Genomic DNA, 16336 nt, shown 5'->3' on the forward strand with positions numbered 1-16336 from the left:
TGAGAAAGAGCCTGAGAGGCAGCAAACAGGTTGGGCCTTGTTGCAGCCCTGCTTAGTGTGAACGGCCTTTGTCCTAAGAGCAACACCATTAACTGAGTCATTTGTACCTCTGGCACTCCGTGGGGCCTCTGCCTTTCATGGTAGTTTTTGGGGGGTTGGGGAATTGCCTGTTCTGTGCGCTCAGGGTGAACATCTCTTTAGAGAGCAGTGTTCAGACTAAACCACAAAACCTTAGTTCTAATCTTTGTACTCTTGCAGCTAATATCCTCAGACTGGTCCTTCGGGACACCTACACCAGTGTGTTTTGTTCCTGGTAAAATGGTACATAGCCTGAAAAAGGCAGCGAAGTTGGTCATGGTTGCTAGCAGTTTGTTACAGGGTGCTTGACAAAATTACGGTTGTAGAAAAGAGCAGCAATAGCATAGTTGCATGAACTAGCTCTGAAGTCTTTTTGCTACGTGTACTCACATCCCGTTACTTTGTGATGCTCTCTCTGGTTCTTACATATAGGCTGGTCACCCTTTTCAGCAGCGCTGTGCCCAATCAGCTTATTCAAACAGCAAGCAGAAATGGGAGGCCCCGGTGTTTCTCCTCTTTTTGGACTGTGTGTGGCAAATCCTTCGTCAGTTCCCTTGCTCTTTTGAATTCAACGAACAGTTCCTCATTATGCTCTTTGAACATGCTTACGCTTCACAGTTTGGGACTTTCCTGGGAAACAACGAAAATGAAAGGTTGGTGAGGATGCTTGCTTTCAACCCTTTCAATATCAGGCTGTAGCTGACAAAAACGTCTCTTGGTTTGAAAAAGGGTGAGGGTGCCTGTGTGGTCTCCCCTAGCACAGGTGAGCTGCTCTTGTTGCAGTTACGTAGTCTGCTGCAGTGTTGGGGAGCTTGTTCCTCTTAGAAGTGGGACATTGTGACTACAGCAATTTGTGGCTTGGTCAGGGACTTGAATTAGCTTTCTCCAAGTTCAAGCTAATACCTTAGACTGTCTTTTCTGTTTCCACGTGTGGCCTTGAAAAATCTCCACCCATCACCAGTTTATATAGCCTCTTGTGCAGAAACTCTTTCCATAAAAGAATAAACGGCTAGAATTCAATCATGACGCGAGTCATAGCTGTGGGAAGCAAACTTGTCCATGCAGGCCTGGAGGAGACGGTCAAGGCAGTTGGAGGCCAAAGCTGGAAAGTCTCCTGACTCCAGTAAGACCATGTCTGATGGTCTCCTGCTTAACTGAAGACCAGTGAATGAGCAGAAGGGGAAAAGAGAACTGAAATGACAAGATAAGGAAGGCAATTTAAAGCTTCCTATAAACCTCTCTGCCTTTAAAGTAATCCTTGCTTAGAAGAGACTCTTCTGTCTGCTGTGGGGCTGCTGAACTGGTCATCTGCAAAACCAAGTTAGACCTGAAACCAATAAGATGAAATTTGCAAGAGTATTGAATGTCACATGTAATAACCTGCCTGTCACGTCTGAATATGTCAGCCTGGGAGCACAGAGAATGTTTGAAGTCTCATGTTAAGCTTGAGCTGTCTGGAGCATTCACAGGGATGGTGAATCTCTCGCCTGGGTGGCAGGTCAATTTGCTAGTGCAAGCAGTATGAGGTTTGCCAGAATCTAAGGAATAGAGAGCCCTGCGTAACTCCTGAAGGTGGCTTTGACCCGGGAGGACAGCACTGCTTTCTCTCTGTGCTCTGATGCTTCCTGCCACCAGAGGGACCTCATCAGATGTGCCCATTGCACAATTCCGGCAGTAACTCTGCTTTAATGTTCCCTGAGAGTTGCCCTGCGCTCCTTCCTTGATGCAGACCCACCTCCCAGCTCTAGCTTAACACGGGAGTTCAATCCCTTTCAAAACCTGGCAGTCAAACCACTTGGGGGAGGCGACTGATTCTTCATCTGGACAGAATGCATCTAGCTTCCGCCCAACTTACAAATGATTATTTCCCCATCTTTTCTTTGCAACTAATTGTAATTGGCCAGGTTGAGGTAATTGCTTTAGGTTTACACCCTGTGCCATGTTGGTGAGAGGTATCAGAAGGGTTAGGCTGAATTATCTGGGCCAGTAGCACATGGGAAAGCTTGTGGCATTCCAGTCTGCAGGGTTCTGACAAAACAAAATGAGTCTTTACAGTATAAAAGTGAAAACTGACTTGTTCCTATGGGTTTGTTAGGTCTAAACTGAAGCTGCCGCAAAAGACTATGTCCCTGTGGTCCTGGGTGAACAGGTCTGAAGAGCTGAGCAAATTCCAGAATCCTCTTTTTGAGGCCAACAGCCTTGTCATCTGGCCTTCGGTTGCCCCACAGAGCCTGCAGCTCTGGGAAGGTAAGCCAGGCTTGCTGCTTCTCTTTTGTGGGTGCTTGTAAAGCTGTCTCAGTGTTTGCTCCTGTTGTCTCTGCTCTGTGCTTAGTCTGTCTCAGCTGCTGCTGATCCCAATCCCTTTGAAGGCTGTTCCAAAATATTTTTGGCATGTGCCATCCCCAGAGGCATAATGCTTTCTCCGAAGGTTTGGTGACATGCAGCTCTTTGCCAGGGAGCCTTACTAGTACCATTTAACTTCTTGGCACAGTATTTCTGCAGTGATATAGCCTAATCTATAGATGTTCTACAGGCCTCAGGCTTTTGTTCTATGTCAGCCAAGACTTCCCTTTCTCCATTCTTGACCACGCTGGCCAGGATAACCTGTGTGCAGTAGGCTCCCTGCTGCAGGAACTTTCTCCATCCTATGTATGCTGAAGAGTTAATTACAGCGAAGCAAGCAGGCTGTCTTGGCAGGGTGGAGACTAAAAGTGGATTGGTCTGATCAGTATATGAGAAAAAAGGGATGAACCCCCCTCATTTTTTCTTCATTAAACTTGTATAATAGAATGGTGAACTTGGAGAGGAGGGTCAGTATTTCTAAATGCTATTTAGGGGAGAGAGTAAAGAAAAAAAAAAACCACGTGAACTGTATGCAGGTTACTTGAGAGCTAATGGAATATGAGTAATGTTTCCTCCTTGTAACAAGAAACCCTTCTGACTTGTGCTGTCTCTGGGCTTTCAGGTGTCTTTCTTCGGTGGAACAGGCCTTCCAAGTTCCTAGACGAAGCCCACGAAGAAATGAACAACATCATAAAATACAACAAGGAACTTCAGGCAAAGGTTAATGCATTGAGGAGGCAGCTAGCAGAGATGGAAACAGATGACAAGATGCAGGAGAACCTGTGAGCTGGCAGGGCTTTGCCTCGGGTCTTTCCTTTCCAGTCCCCTTTATGTTAAAGACTAAACATGGAAAGTGCATGTATTGCAGAGCCCTCCGGGTACAGCTGACCCTCAGTCCTACCGCTGCTGAAACTTTCACTTCACACTATGTACCGCCCTGCTTTTGGGGAGGGATTTTTGTTTTGTTTACAGAAGACATACACAACTGGGCATAGTGTCTTCTCTTGGCAGCTTTTCTGTCTTGAAATTGTGTACAGTGTCAGCTGAAGCTGGAACTCTTACCTCCACCCAACTGTATGGATGACCAGGATGGGCCAAGAGACAGGATGTTTCAAATTTATTTTGGACTTTTTCCAGTTTTGTTGAATTTTCTGAACACTTGGCAGGATTAAAGTACTAAGTTCTGTAGAGATAGGTAAAGGCATCTTGTCTGAAAGCACCTTTTCTCTCCAAGAGCAAGGAAGGCAGCTTAGTTCTTTAGTTTCCTAGAAAAACTAGAAACTGGTATAACCTAACTACAGGTTCTACCAGTCTATATGATACTCTCAGTAGCCTTCACATCTAACACTTGGGGGTTTGTGTTAAACATCGGCCTGGGAGCAGTTAAGTCGAGTACCAAACCAAGAGCAAGAAATTTCAGTGCAATACAGAACTGAAGTAGGGATTCTGCTGCTAATGTTTAAGCCATGACCTTCAGGTGGAATTGTCCCCCATGGACAAATATCTCCTAAGGAATAACAAACTTTTTTTGTTCTATCTGGAAAAGAAAAAGGTTAAGTAGTTGGCAGAGGTGTTCACTGGCAAAACAGTGGCTCGGAGCTGTCCTTTTAACTAGAGTTGAGTTGCCCTCTTGAAACTTGGGGCTGTGCTGGCTGGTTTTGTACACGTGAACAGGTTCACAGCGTTGCTGGGGTGCAAGAGCAACACTTAATCTACAGCTCAACAAAACACTTCTGCTCCACCTGGTGCGCTTTTTCCTCTCATGCTCTTCCTGTACGTTTTGTGAAACATCAAAAGCAGGAGCTGGGAGTTAAGGTGATCTAACATATCAGGTAGCTGCTGCAGATTAAGAGGCCGTCCTGCTGTAAAAAATGCTAATAGTTCAGATCATTCGTAGCTGCTAAAACTGCTTAAAGACTTTAGGGATAAGCTGTTTTCCCCAAGTAACTTTGTATTTTGTAGCTGATCTTTGCGTTTCTGTGACTGCAGCCTGCTTTTATAAAATCAAGAGCTTTTGCTAGAGACTTTTTTTTTTTCCTCCTTTAAAAAGACAGGTAAGAGCAGGTCTGAAAAATTAACTCACTGAGGCATTTGTTCAGCTTGATCCACTGGTAGCTGTACAAGACTGAAAAGATGTGAATTAGCAATGGTGTACGTGGCTGGGGTTATCTTAAAAGGCTCTTGCTGTTAGCCTGTGCCTGCTGGAATGAAGGGGGCTGCATTAGGTCAGTGTTGATCTCTTTGGAAACTGTTGAGCTTCCGCCACACTTTATGCTGTTTTGGAATGAAGCTGCCTTTATTTAAAAGCCACTTCACATGCAGATAGGTATATGTGAAAATGCAGGATCTTTAGTTGCCACAGAAGTATCTGGAGAGCAATCTGCAAAAATCATGTAGCCGTATTCCAAGGAAAGTTCTGTAACTAAGGAAGCTCTTTAAAACGCTGTGATGGTGATTAAGTGCTACCTTAATGCCTTTTGCTTTCAGTCCTTCATTTTCTTCTTGACTACCTAAATTTAGTCCTGAAGTCATCTGGCTTAAAAAATAAAAAGATCTCTTTTAAACCATTGTTCACTGAAGGCAGCAGAATAATTCCCCCCACTTGTAATATCAATTTCTTTTTAGGTTTGGAGAGCGACAGTCTCTCTCACTATATCAAGTCTGAGATGGGGAACGCTTCTCAGGGTGGCTGGTGGTCTGTGCTGCCGAACAGGGGAGGCACAAGTTGGCCGTGCCTTCCTCCTGCCTCCAAACCCTGGCTTCTGGAGCTCCCTTCTGGGCATATTGCAAATGTGAGCCCTTCAAATTATTGCTCGCCCTTTTAAAACTATGTCTGTGGGATCTGCACCTGCCTGGATGCTGTATCCCTATCCAATTTGGAATTTCTACTGTTCCTGTACATCTGAAATACGTTGTCGCTCTCCAGATGGGAAGGATTCAGAAGGCACTATTTTCCCCATAATAGACTATACATAAAACACACTTAAAGGTTATGCAATTCCCTAACATAGTAATTATATATTGAGCTAAATAATAGAGAAGCAAAGAGGGTTGGGTTTTTTTTTTTGATCTAATTGCCTGGCTGCTCTAGTCTCATGCAAACTGCAGGCATCTGAGGAAACTGGGTAACCAGCTGTGACAGCTAACAAAAGGCAGAAAATTCTCTCTGAGCTGGCATTTCATCCTCGACTTGTGTTTCAGGCCTGAATCCCCACCCAAGTGCTGCCTGCTTGCCTTGGCTTAGTAGTAGTGTGGATCACAGCCTTCCTCTGAAAACGCTAGTGTCGTTCTGAGCAGCCACCGTGGTTTCTTCCCCGATTCCTCTGCCACATGTCGCCTTGTAGTCACTGCAGACAGCAGGAGCTGGAGGCTTAAATTAACCTGGAAATAGTAGTCACCTTTGGGAGGAGCTCCCGGAGCAGTCCTGCAAGGTATTTCACATGGTGGAGTTGAGACAAGATGTATGGACCCTCGCAGGTCCTCCCGGGGGAAGACTGTTCCCAGACCTCTTGTGTCAGGCTACTTGCACATTCCCCTTTCCATTCCCAGTGCTTCCCAGGCTCCGGTCTGGTGGCCGCTGGTGGTAACACACAGCGGAGCCCTCCAGTTCCTTGTTTACCTGCGTGTCCACCATATTTATTCACATATTTAAGATTGATGATCGGCTTGCTTCCTCTTAGAGGGGGATGTCTGCAGGATTCTGCCCTGTGAAGTCACCCACACGTCGTCTGCAGGTTACCTGCATCTTCCTGAGCTGTAAGCGCTGCGGCAGTGCCCAGCTCTGGCTCTTCGGTCTGACGCTGCCTTATGCTCTTGCTGACACCCCTGATTCTGCTCTTTTTTTGCACGTAGCTATTTGTGCAATAAGCTGGACACTGAGGGCCCCCTCCCCCAAACGCTGGCGTCTATCAATACGGACACTCTGCCATTTACCAAAAACAAAAAAAAAAAAAAAAGGGAAAAGGAACTAACTTGCACAGTTTTCATAAGGGAATATGTACCTTCAATATTTTTGATTGTATTGATCTAACTCTTGAATGTGGCGACCAGTTTTAAGTGCACTATTGTCCATGTTGCATATGATATAACTTCAATTGCACTGTACAGCATATTGGCGTCTAATGTCTGCTTTGCTAAAGCCTCGGAAAGTGCTGTCGTGTACAGGCTCCTGTATGAGGGGAAAATGTCTATACTAGCACTCCCTTTTTCTGTAACTGTGTGACGTTGAATAGCTGATGTGTGCTACGTATCTGTGAACTAGTACAAACTTAAGTGATGAGTGCACTTCTGTCCAAACATCTGGAATTGCTAATTGGACTTGGCTGCTGCATCAGTCTTTTTTTATTTAAAAAAAAAAAAAAAAAAGAAATAAGTGACAGGGCTGGGAGTCGTGTGCTATTGTTAGATGTATGCTGTGCGTGTACAGAATCCCAGCTGCTGTGGCGTTGAATATATTGCAAAAAAAGTAACTAATCTGAGAAAAACTATCATGGCTCCAGTTGCTTAGCCGTTTGGGGGGAGAAAAACAGATATGAAGCGGCTGTAAACTTTGCTGTAGATATGTTGAGAACCTAGTAGAAATGTCTGCTCAAATTAAAACCTTGAAGACTAAAAAGCTCTTTAATTACAGTGCTGAATCTTCTTTATTAGTCCTGCCTTCACTTTCTAATTTGGGGGGTGGGAGGGTGTGACTTGGATGTAAGCTCTTGCCTGAAACTTTGGTTCTTTTCAGCTCACGTGTGTTTTCTCTTACAGCCAAACACGCGCTGTGATGGTAGAAGAGGGGTTTGTGCTGCAGGGCTGCGTGGAGAGGAGAAGGTTGGGACCCTGTGTGTGGCTCGCAGAGCTCTGCTCCCGTGGGTTTGGTCCTCTGACACCAGCTCCGCACCTGATGGATAAACGATTCAATTAGCTGAGACTTCATGCTTGTATTGAACTCTCTAAAGGCAGGCTGGCTGGGGTCTTCAAAGGGGGAGTGGTTCGGATGGAAGCAAAACCTTGCAAGCAGTCCGTCGGTAGACCTGGGGGCCCAGCTACCTTTTGTTTTTTAAGGGAGGTGGGGGTACTCGGGTGTACTTGCCAGGGGAAGGAGCAAAAAAGGGACAAACAACTCTCGGGAAACAGAACCTGTGAACTGTGGAAATTCCTGGATCTTTCCTGGCCGGTGGGTCCGTAGGCTGTGAACCACTGGGCCGCCTGTTTCCCTGTGGCATCATTCGTGGTCCCTGCAACTTCTCTGGCAGGTGAAGAATTTCTGTGGCTTTTGGCATTTCAGCAGATGGAGACTCTGGGTGTGAGCTTGTGCAATCCCGTGGCGGAGTCCCCATCCCTGGGTGGGATTTAACAGCCAGGCAGCCGAGGTGCTTAGGGACAGGGTTTAGTGGTGGGATGGCAGGGGTAGGGGAATGGCTGGGCCTGATGATCTTAAAGGGCTTTTCCAACCTAAACCATTCTGTGTTTCTATGATAATACAGTGAAGGGTGCTGAAGGTTTTGCTGTTAAAAGATTCATATTCAGTCCCTATTTGTGCAAAATGTTTGCAAAAGTCCCAGCTGAAACAGAGTGGGTCTATTTTAAAATACTTTTAGCTACGGTTTGTGCAAAATGTTTGCAAAAGAGTGGGTCTATTTTAAAATACTTTTAGCTACGAGCAGGCAGCCTGATTTGGTTTAAGCTTGCTTTTTGGAGGGGAGAAGATAACTATCTGATCAAGCACTGACATTCCTTTTTATTTAATTTCCTTCTTATGTTTTTATCTGAGCCTGTAAGAGGGCATCACTGGTCCAACAGCTTAAAACCAAGTATGTAAAGGCTCTGGAATATTTAGAAGGATAGAAAGCCACGTGTTGGATTCACACGACAATTGAGAAGCCCCTCGTGAGAACACGATGCCTTTAAAGAGCTCCTACTGTGCTGCTCAGGGCAGCTGTGAGGGATTTCTTTAGCCCGTGTTATCTGCGTGTAAAACACGGTGTTTTGATTCAATGCGTAGAAACGCCTGATGGGAGGGGGTGGAGAAGGCAGAGGCGGACTCTGCTCGGTGCCTGGTCTGTGACTCACTTGAGCTCCAGCCTGGCTTTCCAAGCCTCCCTTTCTTAAGTCATCTGGCATCGGATCTGTCCCATCTTGCCCCTTCCTAACCTGTCCCCCAGCTTTGACGAGGCTTTGCAGGGTAGGGAATAGGAAGGCGATTACGTTCTTAAAAGCTTCGGGAGAAGTGGCAGCCTGGGAGGGAAACCAGTTGGCCCTTGCAGATGGGATGTCCACGAGCTCACCTCGCTCAAGATTGGGTTCCTGTGGCTGGAGGTGACCGTGCAGCATCCAAATCCCAGTGTCTTGTGCGTGCTGTGGCACCGACAGATCCCGAGGAAGCCGAAACTCAGCAGAACAAGGCTGTTGGCATTTCTTTTTTTGAAAACCCAAGTGTCTTTGTTTAGTGCCATTGTAGGGCTCTCCCCTGCTGCCAGTTTTTCCCCCAAGCAGTGAAAGAAAACAATGAGGAGGAACTGTTACTGTGCGTTACTCTGTTGGGTTGCTCACAGCTTCTCCTACTGTGTAAATGTCAAGACAAGCCCGTGGCATTTGTCTTTCAGAGCTGGAGATGATGATCCTTCAATATTCTGTTGCAAGAGTGGTGCTGATGGCTTTAGATCACTTCATCTGATACTGCACCTCAGGCGTCTCCCAGAGCTTTACTCTTAAAGCTCAAAATCTGCTCCCTCAGTATCTTAAAGTACTGGTAGACAACCTGGCCACTACACAGAACAGAAGAAAACCTGTTTCTCATACACGTATTGGGGGGTTTGGACAATTTTTGGTTGCTAATCTAGCGAGCAAAACTTTTGCTTGGGATAAAATAATGGGGGGGAGGGGGGAAGACACAAAGTTTCTGTTGAATTCCTATGGGAATTCACCAGGTTGGTTGCATAAATTCAGTGTTTGCTCCTGCTGCTTTTTAGGGAAAATCACAGAATCCCAGAACGGCAAGGGTTGGAAGGGCCCTCGGGAGATGACCCAGGGCCGCTCCCCTGCTCAAGCAGGCTCACCCAGAGCAGGGGGCACAGGACAGCGTCCAGGCGGGGGTTGAAGATCTCCAGAGAAGGAGACTCCACAGCCCCCCTGGGCAGCCTGGGCCAGGGCTCGGGCACCCTCCAAGTCAAGAAGTTCTTCCTCCCGTTCAACTGGAACCTCTTCTGCTTCAGGTTGTGCCCATGGCCCCTTGTCCTGGCGCTGGGCACCACTGGGAAGAGTCTGGCTCTGTCCTCGTGACCCCCACCCTTAAGATATTTGTAGGTGGTGATGAGGTCCCCTCTCAGCCTTCTCTTCTCCAGGCTGAACAAGCCCAACTCTCTCAGCCTTTCCTCATAGGGGAGATGCTCCAGTCCCTGTATCATCCTAGTTGCTCTCCTCTGGACTCTCTCCAGGAGTTCCTCATCCTTCTTGAGCCAGGGAGCCCAGAACTGGACCCAGTACTCCAGGTGGGGTCTCACCAGGGCAGAGTAGAGGGGGAGGAGAACCTCCCTCGCCCTGCTGGCCATGCTCCTCTTGATGCACCCCAGGATGCCATTGGCCTTCTTGGCAACCAGGGTACCCTGCTGCCTTCTGTGCTTGTTTACACAAAATGAGTCGAAGCTCGCTCTCCTCCATACTGCCTTTTCCCTTTTAGCTGGGCTTTTGAGCATGGTGGGTCACGGCTGGGCGGGTAGGGCACTCTGCTGTAGGTGCTGGAAGCTTTAATGTTGCCGGGCAGGGTGTAGGAGGGCTGTAGCTCCACAAATGCAGGATGCTGTAGGAACAAAATGTCTGTTAAATGGGCAGTTTGGCTTACTGTGGTAAAATGTGTGTTTTCTCCGTCCCAAAGACGCTGGGTGGCGTTATTACAATCGGGTTTGTTACAGCTTGGCCACTTAGGTTGTAACGGTTCACAGGAGCTGCTGTTGAACGTGGAGGATCCATTTGGTTCATAGCTGTCCGACGGTGCCAGCAGCAATGTTCCCTTTGAGCCATAGGGATGAAAAATACGGAACACGTTGCGTAGTTGTGCGGGGGGGAGCTGATTGCTGCACCCCAACACCGCGTGGTTTTCAGTTCTTAATCTGAGTAGCGAAAAGCTGATTCATGACTTGCCGAAGCATCAGGCAAAAGCTGAGGACGGATCGTTTAATGCTGATTTAGAAGGAGGCATAATTACAGCCCCTGGTCTTGGAGCTCCCCAGCCACCTCCAGCACCAGGAGCTTCGAGCGCCGATGTCGCCAGGCAGAGATTCGTACGCTTGGGACGCCTTTTTTTTTGAAATGATCCTGATAGCCTGAGCTTGGTGTGCGTGCCTAGGATGTAAATCTTCTCAGGAGGAGTGTGTGTGGGAGGAGGGGAGCCTCCTGCGTGGAGGTGCGGAGTCACGAGTCCGGGGGAAGACGCAGCTCCAGGGTTTGCACTGCAATGGCTGCGCTGGGCGCGTCCTGCTCGGCAGCGGCGCCCGACAGGGTAAGGGTTTTGGGCTTGAAGACCCGTGATCACTGTGTGGAGAGAAAAAAAGGTTCTCAGCCTTTTGGCTAGCAAAGTGCAAGAGATACGGGAAATCTGCTCCCTGGTCTGTGACCAGAGAATTGCCATTTTCTGCAGCGGTTAACAAAGCAATCGCCAGTAGCCTTTTTACATCTTTTTCTTTAATAAGGAATAATATGCATGTAGAAGAGACCTACTTACAGGCTTCATTTACATTCTTTTAAATCAGATTGTTATTTAATAACTTCCTTACATTGTAGGCATGGTGTACATTTTTGCAGCCCTTTGTATTTTGTGGGAGACTGAATTGTATCGCTTCTAAAATGCAGATTTTAGTCTCCTTCCTGACGCAAAATAAACTGGTGTTACGCCCCAGCAAGGTAAGTGCGACATTCCTACGGGATAGTCCCGTTTTAGCCATTTCTTTTTGGCTTGTAATGCCTTGATGGTGTGAAACCAACACTTTGTCAAAAACTTTCTGGCAGTTACAAGGGTTGCGTCAGAGTTAGGGGGGGTTTTTTTGGAGCAGAGACCTGCTTGCCTTTTCTGTGGAGTGCTTCATCCCATCAGCTGCCATTTTTTGTGGTGCTGGGAGCATCTGAGCTACCATGGCCGTATCCTACGTGGTTGTGGAGTCTTGAAGCCTGTGTTAACCGGTGGATTAGATGGGGTGTAGGAACGGCATTGAGTAAGGGCAGTGCTTGGTGCGCTAGGCTGAGACCTACACTGGACCTCAACCTCTTTCCCCTGAAGACTTGATGGCATTGCTGCTAGTGAAGAGGATTCTCTCGGTTTCTTATTTAATCAGTTGTTTCAGGGAGAAAACAGCAATTTGGACTACAGCAGGGTAAGTACAGGGCTCTGGTTTCTACATCTCCCTAGGTTTGAGAAGGGAAACAAAAAAAAAAAAAAGCTGTGCCTTGCTGGGGAGAAAGGTTTTCTTCCACAGATCCTTAAGGGACACTTGCGCAACATCAAATACATAAAAATATCCTGGCTGTGCTGCCAGTAGTTGGCAAGGCTGTCGTTTCACAATGGGGAAGGCTTTGGCAATGCTGAATTAAACTGCTGCTCTTCTCTTCTCTTCTTCTTTTTTTTTTTTTTTTTTCCTTCTCACTTGTGCTGGTCCAGCTGTTTGTGATTCCACGTGGCACATTGGATTGGAAAATCTGGTAAGGAAAAGTAAACCAGCCAAAAGGGAAAAGCCCTGCAGCCTCAGTCAGCATCTGTGGTGTTAAACATTGCAGTGAGACTTTTAGTAATTAAGTCACAGGGAAGATTTATAAGGTGAAAACCCACGTGGCTTAATGAGCTGTCCTCTAAGGCTCTGTCACTCCAACTGGATCCTTGTGCAGACTGGAAGGAGGATTGATTTTTATTTATTTTTATTAATATTTTTTTTTTCTTAGGTACTAGACTGGGGTTTGGGAGGCCGAAATCCTGGTCCTGCCACGGGCACAGATTGCTGGCATCATCTCAAGTGAGTTGCTTCGTCTGCATCAGCCTTGGCCGAAGCAGTGCGCTTTCTGGGTGAGTCCAGGTGGAATTCCCTGTTCTCGCGTGCCTCTCGTGTGCTTACTGCTTGGGACAGAGGCTGCTTGGCTATTGTACAGCTTTGATTAAAACCAGACTCTAGGCACTAACCAGGGTCTGAGGTATCGAGCGGGTAAGTGAAGCCCAGGTGGAGCTACAAGGGGAGAAAAGAGGGTATGGCTCGATCTTTGCCCACCGCTAACATTACAGAAAGCCACGCACTTACCATCTGCACGACTGTCAACAGGACTAAAAATCACTGGTCTACAGAAATACAAGGCTCGTGCCCACAGAGTACGGTACCGTGCGGAGCAGCAAACCAAGCAGGATGGCTTTTCTCCATGGCAAGAGCTCTCTCATGTCTCCAAGTGTCCTGAAAAGCTCCTTTCGCTCAGCCGTCTGACACGGCGAGTTGCGAGGAAGGTGTGCAAATTCAGCAAGGGGGCAGAGGGGGGAGCAGGGGTGAGCCCATGAAAACCCTGTGGGCGGGAGGGAGGTGAAGCCTGAGGCTCTGGAAGAGGCTGTTGCAGAAGGCATTGAACAGGATGAGCACTTCTGGATGCTACATGGGAAAAGGGAGGAAGAAGGCGGCTGCATGAAGCAGAGTGGGGAGTGATGAGCACTGCTGGAGCCATCAGCTCCACAGCTTCGTGCTGCTTACGAGAGGATGGACGGTTCTCGTCTGCTGCTGGAGACTCCCAATGGCAGAAGCCATTCCCAGCGACCCTGGTCCTCACCCTGGCCCTTTTGGCAGCGCCGTGCACAAATCCCAGCTCGGAGTCCCTCGCCACATGCTGTGCTGCATCCAGAGATGCTCTGGAGTTTGCCAACTTACTGTGTTTTAATGGTCCACCCCTCCTAGAAGAAGGGAGGGGTCTGTACACTGCCATTGCTTGGGCTTGCATTATACCCAAGTGACATCGTGTTAAAACTCTTGCTATTTTGGAACCGTTTGAGGGGGGAAGAAAATAAATAGGATAAACTGCTAACAGTTCAGATCACTTGGAGACTGGCTGCGTATACTACTCTCCAAGCTAGCAGCATCCTTAAATCTACAACTCTTACAGCGTGGCACCTCCTGAATGAGAGAGGAAGAAGGGGTCCTGCGCTATGAGGATCAAGCTGTCCCCTTTCCTGAGTTAAAAGCAACTTTCCGCTGTCCTCTCTCCTTTCTTCAGCTCCCTGGGTTTTTTTTCTGATGAAAATGTTGCCTCAACACCCAGCCCAGATCAGACTTTCACCACAGCCTTGAGAGGCAGAGCAGCAGCTTGCTGGAACATGTCCTGCTTTCTTCTCCTTGGCTCTTTTAATCTGCATTGTCAATATTCCTCTGTTAGCCTGTTTCTGAACTTCAGACCATCTTTTCTTGTTTGTGGTCTCTCAGACATGAATTTAAAAAAAAAAACAAAAACAAAAACACCCAAACCCGCCTTAAAAGCCAGATATGAGGGGAAAAATATAAACCAGACAAGTTTCTCAGTAGTTTGTAACCCTCCCTCTCTCCCTGGAGCCCTTTTTGGGGCACCTTTGGTCATGCACAGAGGCTCTGTGAGCAGGATACACACAGGCAAAGGCTAGCGAGCTGCAAGGCTGTGCTGACCGCAGAGGAGAACACCCAAAGTGTCTCTGGTGCCCAAACAGGCTCTCGTTGGGTGGGGAGGGTTGGCCTCATCCATGTTGCTGAGATGCCATCATCCACCTCATGGAGATGGGTTTTTCCCCTTGAGGATTTTCTGCCTTTTAGTGTTGAGGTTTTTCCTCTTGCACCTTTGAGCTGCTACCTATCGCATCTCGACAACCCTACCTCTGTCCTTGGTTTTACCTTTCTTATCTTACAGGGCTCTGTGCTCTTTCTCACAATTTGGCAATCTCCTCAGCATTCAGAGGCAGGGTTATCCAGCTGGGCCGTATCAGGGAGGCCTTGGATCGCAGAGGAACCTGGAGGTTTCAGGGCCAGCTTGCTGCAAGCTCTGTCTAGCTTGGGTTTGTGCCAGTTTAATGCTCCAGGTGCGTTGCCTTGATGCTGGAGGAGGTAACTGGGATATTAAATCACTCCTTCTGCTTTGTCAGTCTGGGGATCTGCCATCCGGCTGTGCTACTGGTCTAAAAGAGAACGTTACATCGAGTCAGGCAAGGAGATACAGTAAAAACCACCAGTGAGCAGCTTCAAGTGCTTCATGCGTCGTCCTTCCCAAGCAGAAACAACCCTTTTGCTCAACTGCACGCCTGCATCGGGGCCCTGGGGACAACAGGATCTTTCTGCCTCTGCAGCATGCCAGGGGAGATCTGTTTGTCCTCGCTGCAAGGCTGGTTCCACAGTGCCCTTCCATGCTCTGAGGCTCTGCTCTTCCTTTTCTCATTTGGTGGCAGATGACTCAGCCTGGAAAAATGATTGCTGAGGTGATGCTGTCATGGAGGTCTGTGAAATATTGGCATGGAGAAGATAAGGAACAACTGTTTGCTCTGCCTTATACAAGAATTAAGGTGCAGCAGATGAAATTACCAGGTGGCACTTGAAACAACAGGAGGTGGGGTTTGGCTGGGGATCTCATGGCCATGGGACGCTGTAGATGCCAAACATGGTATGCATTCAAAAAGCAGCTAAATATGGGAAAGAAAAGCCCATCAAGGGTTGTTTAACACAAAGACATCAGCTGTCAGTGGATGTCCCTGAGCAATACAGTGCTAGGTTTTCAGGGACGCATAGGTGTTCGTTTTTCCTCCATGTGCTCTGTCCTGGCTGGCTGCTGGTGGCCTTTGAGACAGCAGACAGGATTCGGATGACCCTTGAGTTTGACTCAGTTTGCTGAAGATACTGCACAGTCTGCAGCAGATGGAATGATACTGCTGATACTCCCATAGCTTTGCTTCCCCAGGGGCTATAAATGCATTTTTCAAGGCCCTGCAGTCCGACAAGAGAGTTCTTTGTGTTTGTTTTTCCTACTGTAGCTTTTCCTCTTTAAAGAGAGACAGCTGGTTTTGCGAATGGTACTTAACAGTTCTTTCAAACTCATGTAGGCACTTGGGAGCCAGGAGTTGTGAGCACTTGGCTTCTACAGCGAGCAAAGGACTTTCCCACCTGCAGCTTCTGTTATGTTACGGTTTTCCAAGATGTCCACACTTTGTGAGCTGAGGTTTTAAAAAGTGACTATTTGATTTGTTAGTGTCTGAAAGCCTCAGAAATAGTGGCCAGGCCAGCTTTGTTTGCTCTCCTGACTTGGAATTGCTCTGAAACAATTTCATTAATCACTTCCTTGATGTGGATGTTGTCTACCTTGATTTCAGCAAGGCTTTTGATACCATCTCCCATAACATCCTCATAGGGAAGCTCAGGAAGTGTGGGTTGGATGAGTGGACAGTGAGGTGGATTGAGAACTGGCTGAATGGCAGGGGTCAGAGGGTTCTGATCGGCGGGGCAGAGTCTGGTTGGAGGCCGGTAGCCTCCCCAGGGCTCAGTACTCGGCCCAGTCTTGTTCAACTTGTTCATCAATGACCTGGACGAGGGGACAGAGTGTACCCTCAGCAAGTTCGCTGATGACACAAAACTGGGAGGAGTGGCTGATCCATGGTAAGGCTGCTCTGCCATTCAGTGGGACCTGGACAGGCTGGAGAGTTGGGCGGAGAGGAACCTGATGAAGTTCAACAAGGGCAGGTGTCGAGTGCTGCACCTGGGGAGGTTGAACCCCATGCACCAGTACAGGCTGGGGGCTGACCTGCTGGGAAGCAGCTCTGCCGAGAGGGACCTGGGAGTCCTGGTGGATGACAAGGTGGCCATGAGCCAGCAGGGTGCCCTTGTTGCCAAGAAGGACAACGGCATCCTGGGGTGCACTAAGGGGAGTGTGGCCAGCAGGGCGAGGGAGGTTCTCCTCCCCCTCT

The 16336-nt window shown here is 48.0% G+C and overlaps 1 protein-coding gene across 9 annotated transcripts in view; it reads left to right on the top strand.

The window, feature by feature from the left end:
• The window catches only part of MTMR9 (myotubularin related protein 9), a 35933-nt gene extending 20143 nt beyond the window's left edge, over nucleotides 1-15790 (top strand). For 2 of the 9 annotated variants that reach the window (XM_035895456.1, XM_035895458.1), the window contains 4 exons: nucleotides 511-731; nucleotides 2174-2325; nucleotides 3044-3203; nucleotides 7177-7555. In XM_035895456.1, the coding sequence (XP_035751349.1) occupies nucleotides 511-731; nucleotides 2174-2325; nucleotides 3044-3203; nucleotides 7177-7333 (690 nt within the window). In that variant the 3' untranslated portion in view covers nucleotides 7334-7555. Of the gene's footprint in view, nucleotides 1-510; nucleotides 732-2173; nucleotides 2326-3043; nucleotides 6887-7176; nucleotides 7556-12336 lie in introns of those variants that run through there. The other 7 variants (XM_009639910.2, XM_009639911.2, XR_004842174.1 and 4 more) reach the window with 6 other exon arrangements.
• The last annotated feature ends 546 nt before the right edge of the window (nucleotides 15791-16336 follow it).

The sequence above is a fragment of the Egretta garzetta genome, unplaced genomic scaffold, assembly GCF_000687185.1.
Source record: "Egretta garzetta isolate BGI_Z169 unplaced genomic scaffold, ASM68718v1 scaffold325, whole genome shotgun sequence".
NCBI lineage: Eukaryota > Metazoa > Chordata > Aves > Pelecaniformes > Ardeidae > Egretta > Egretta garzetta.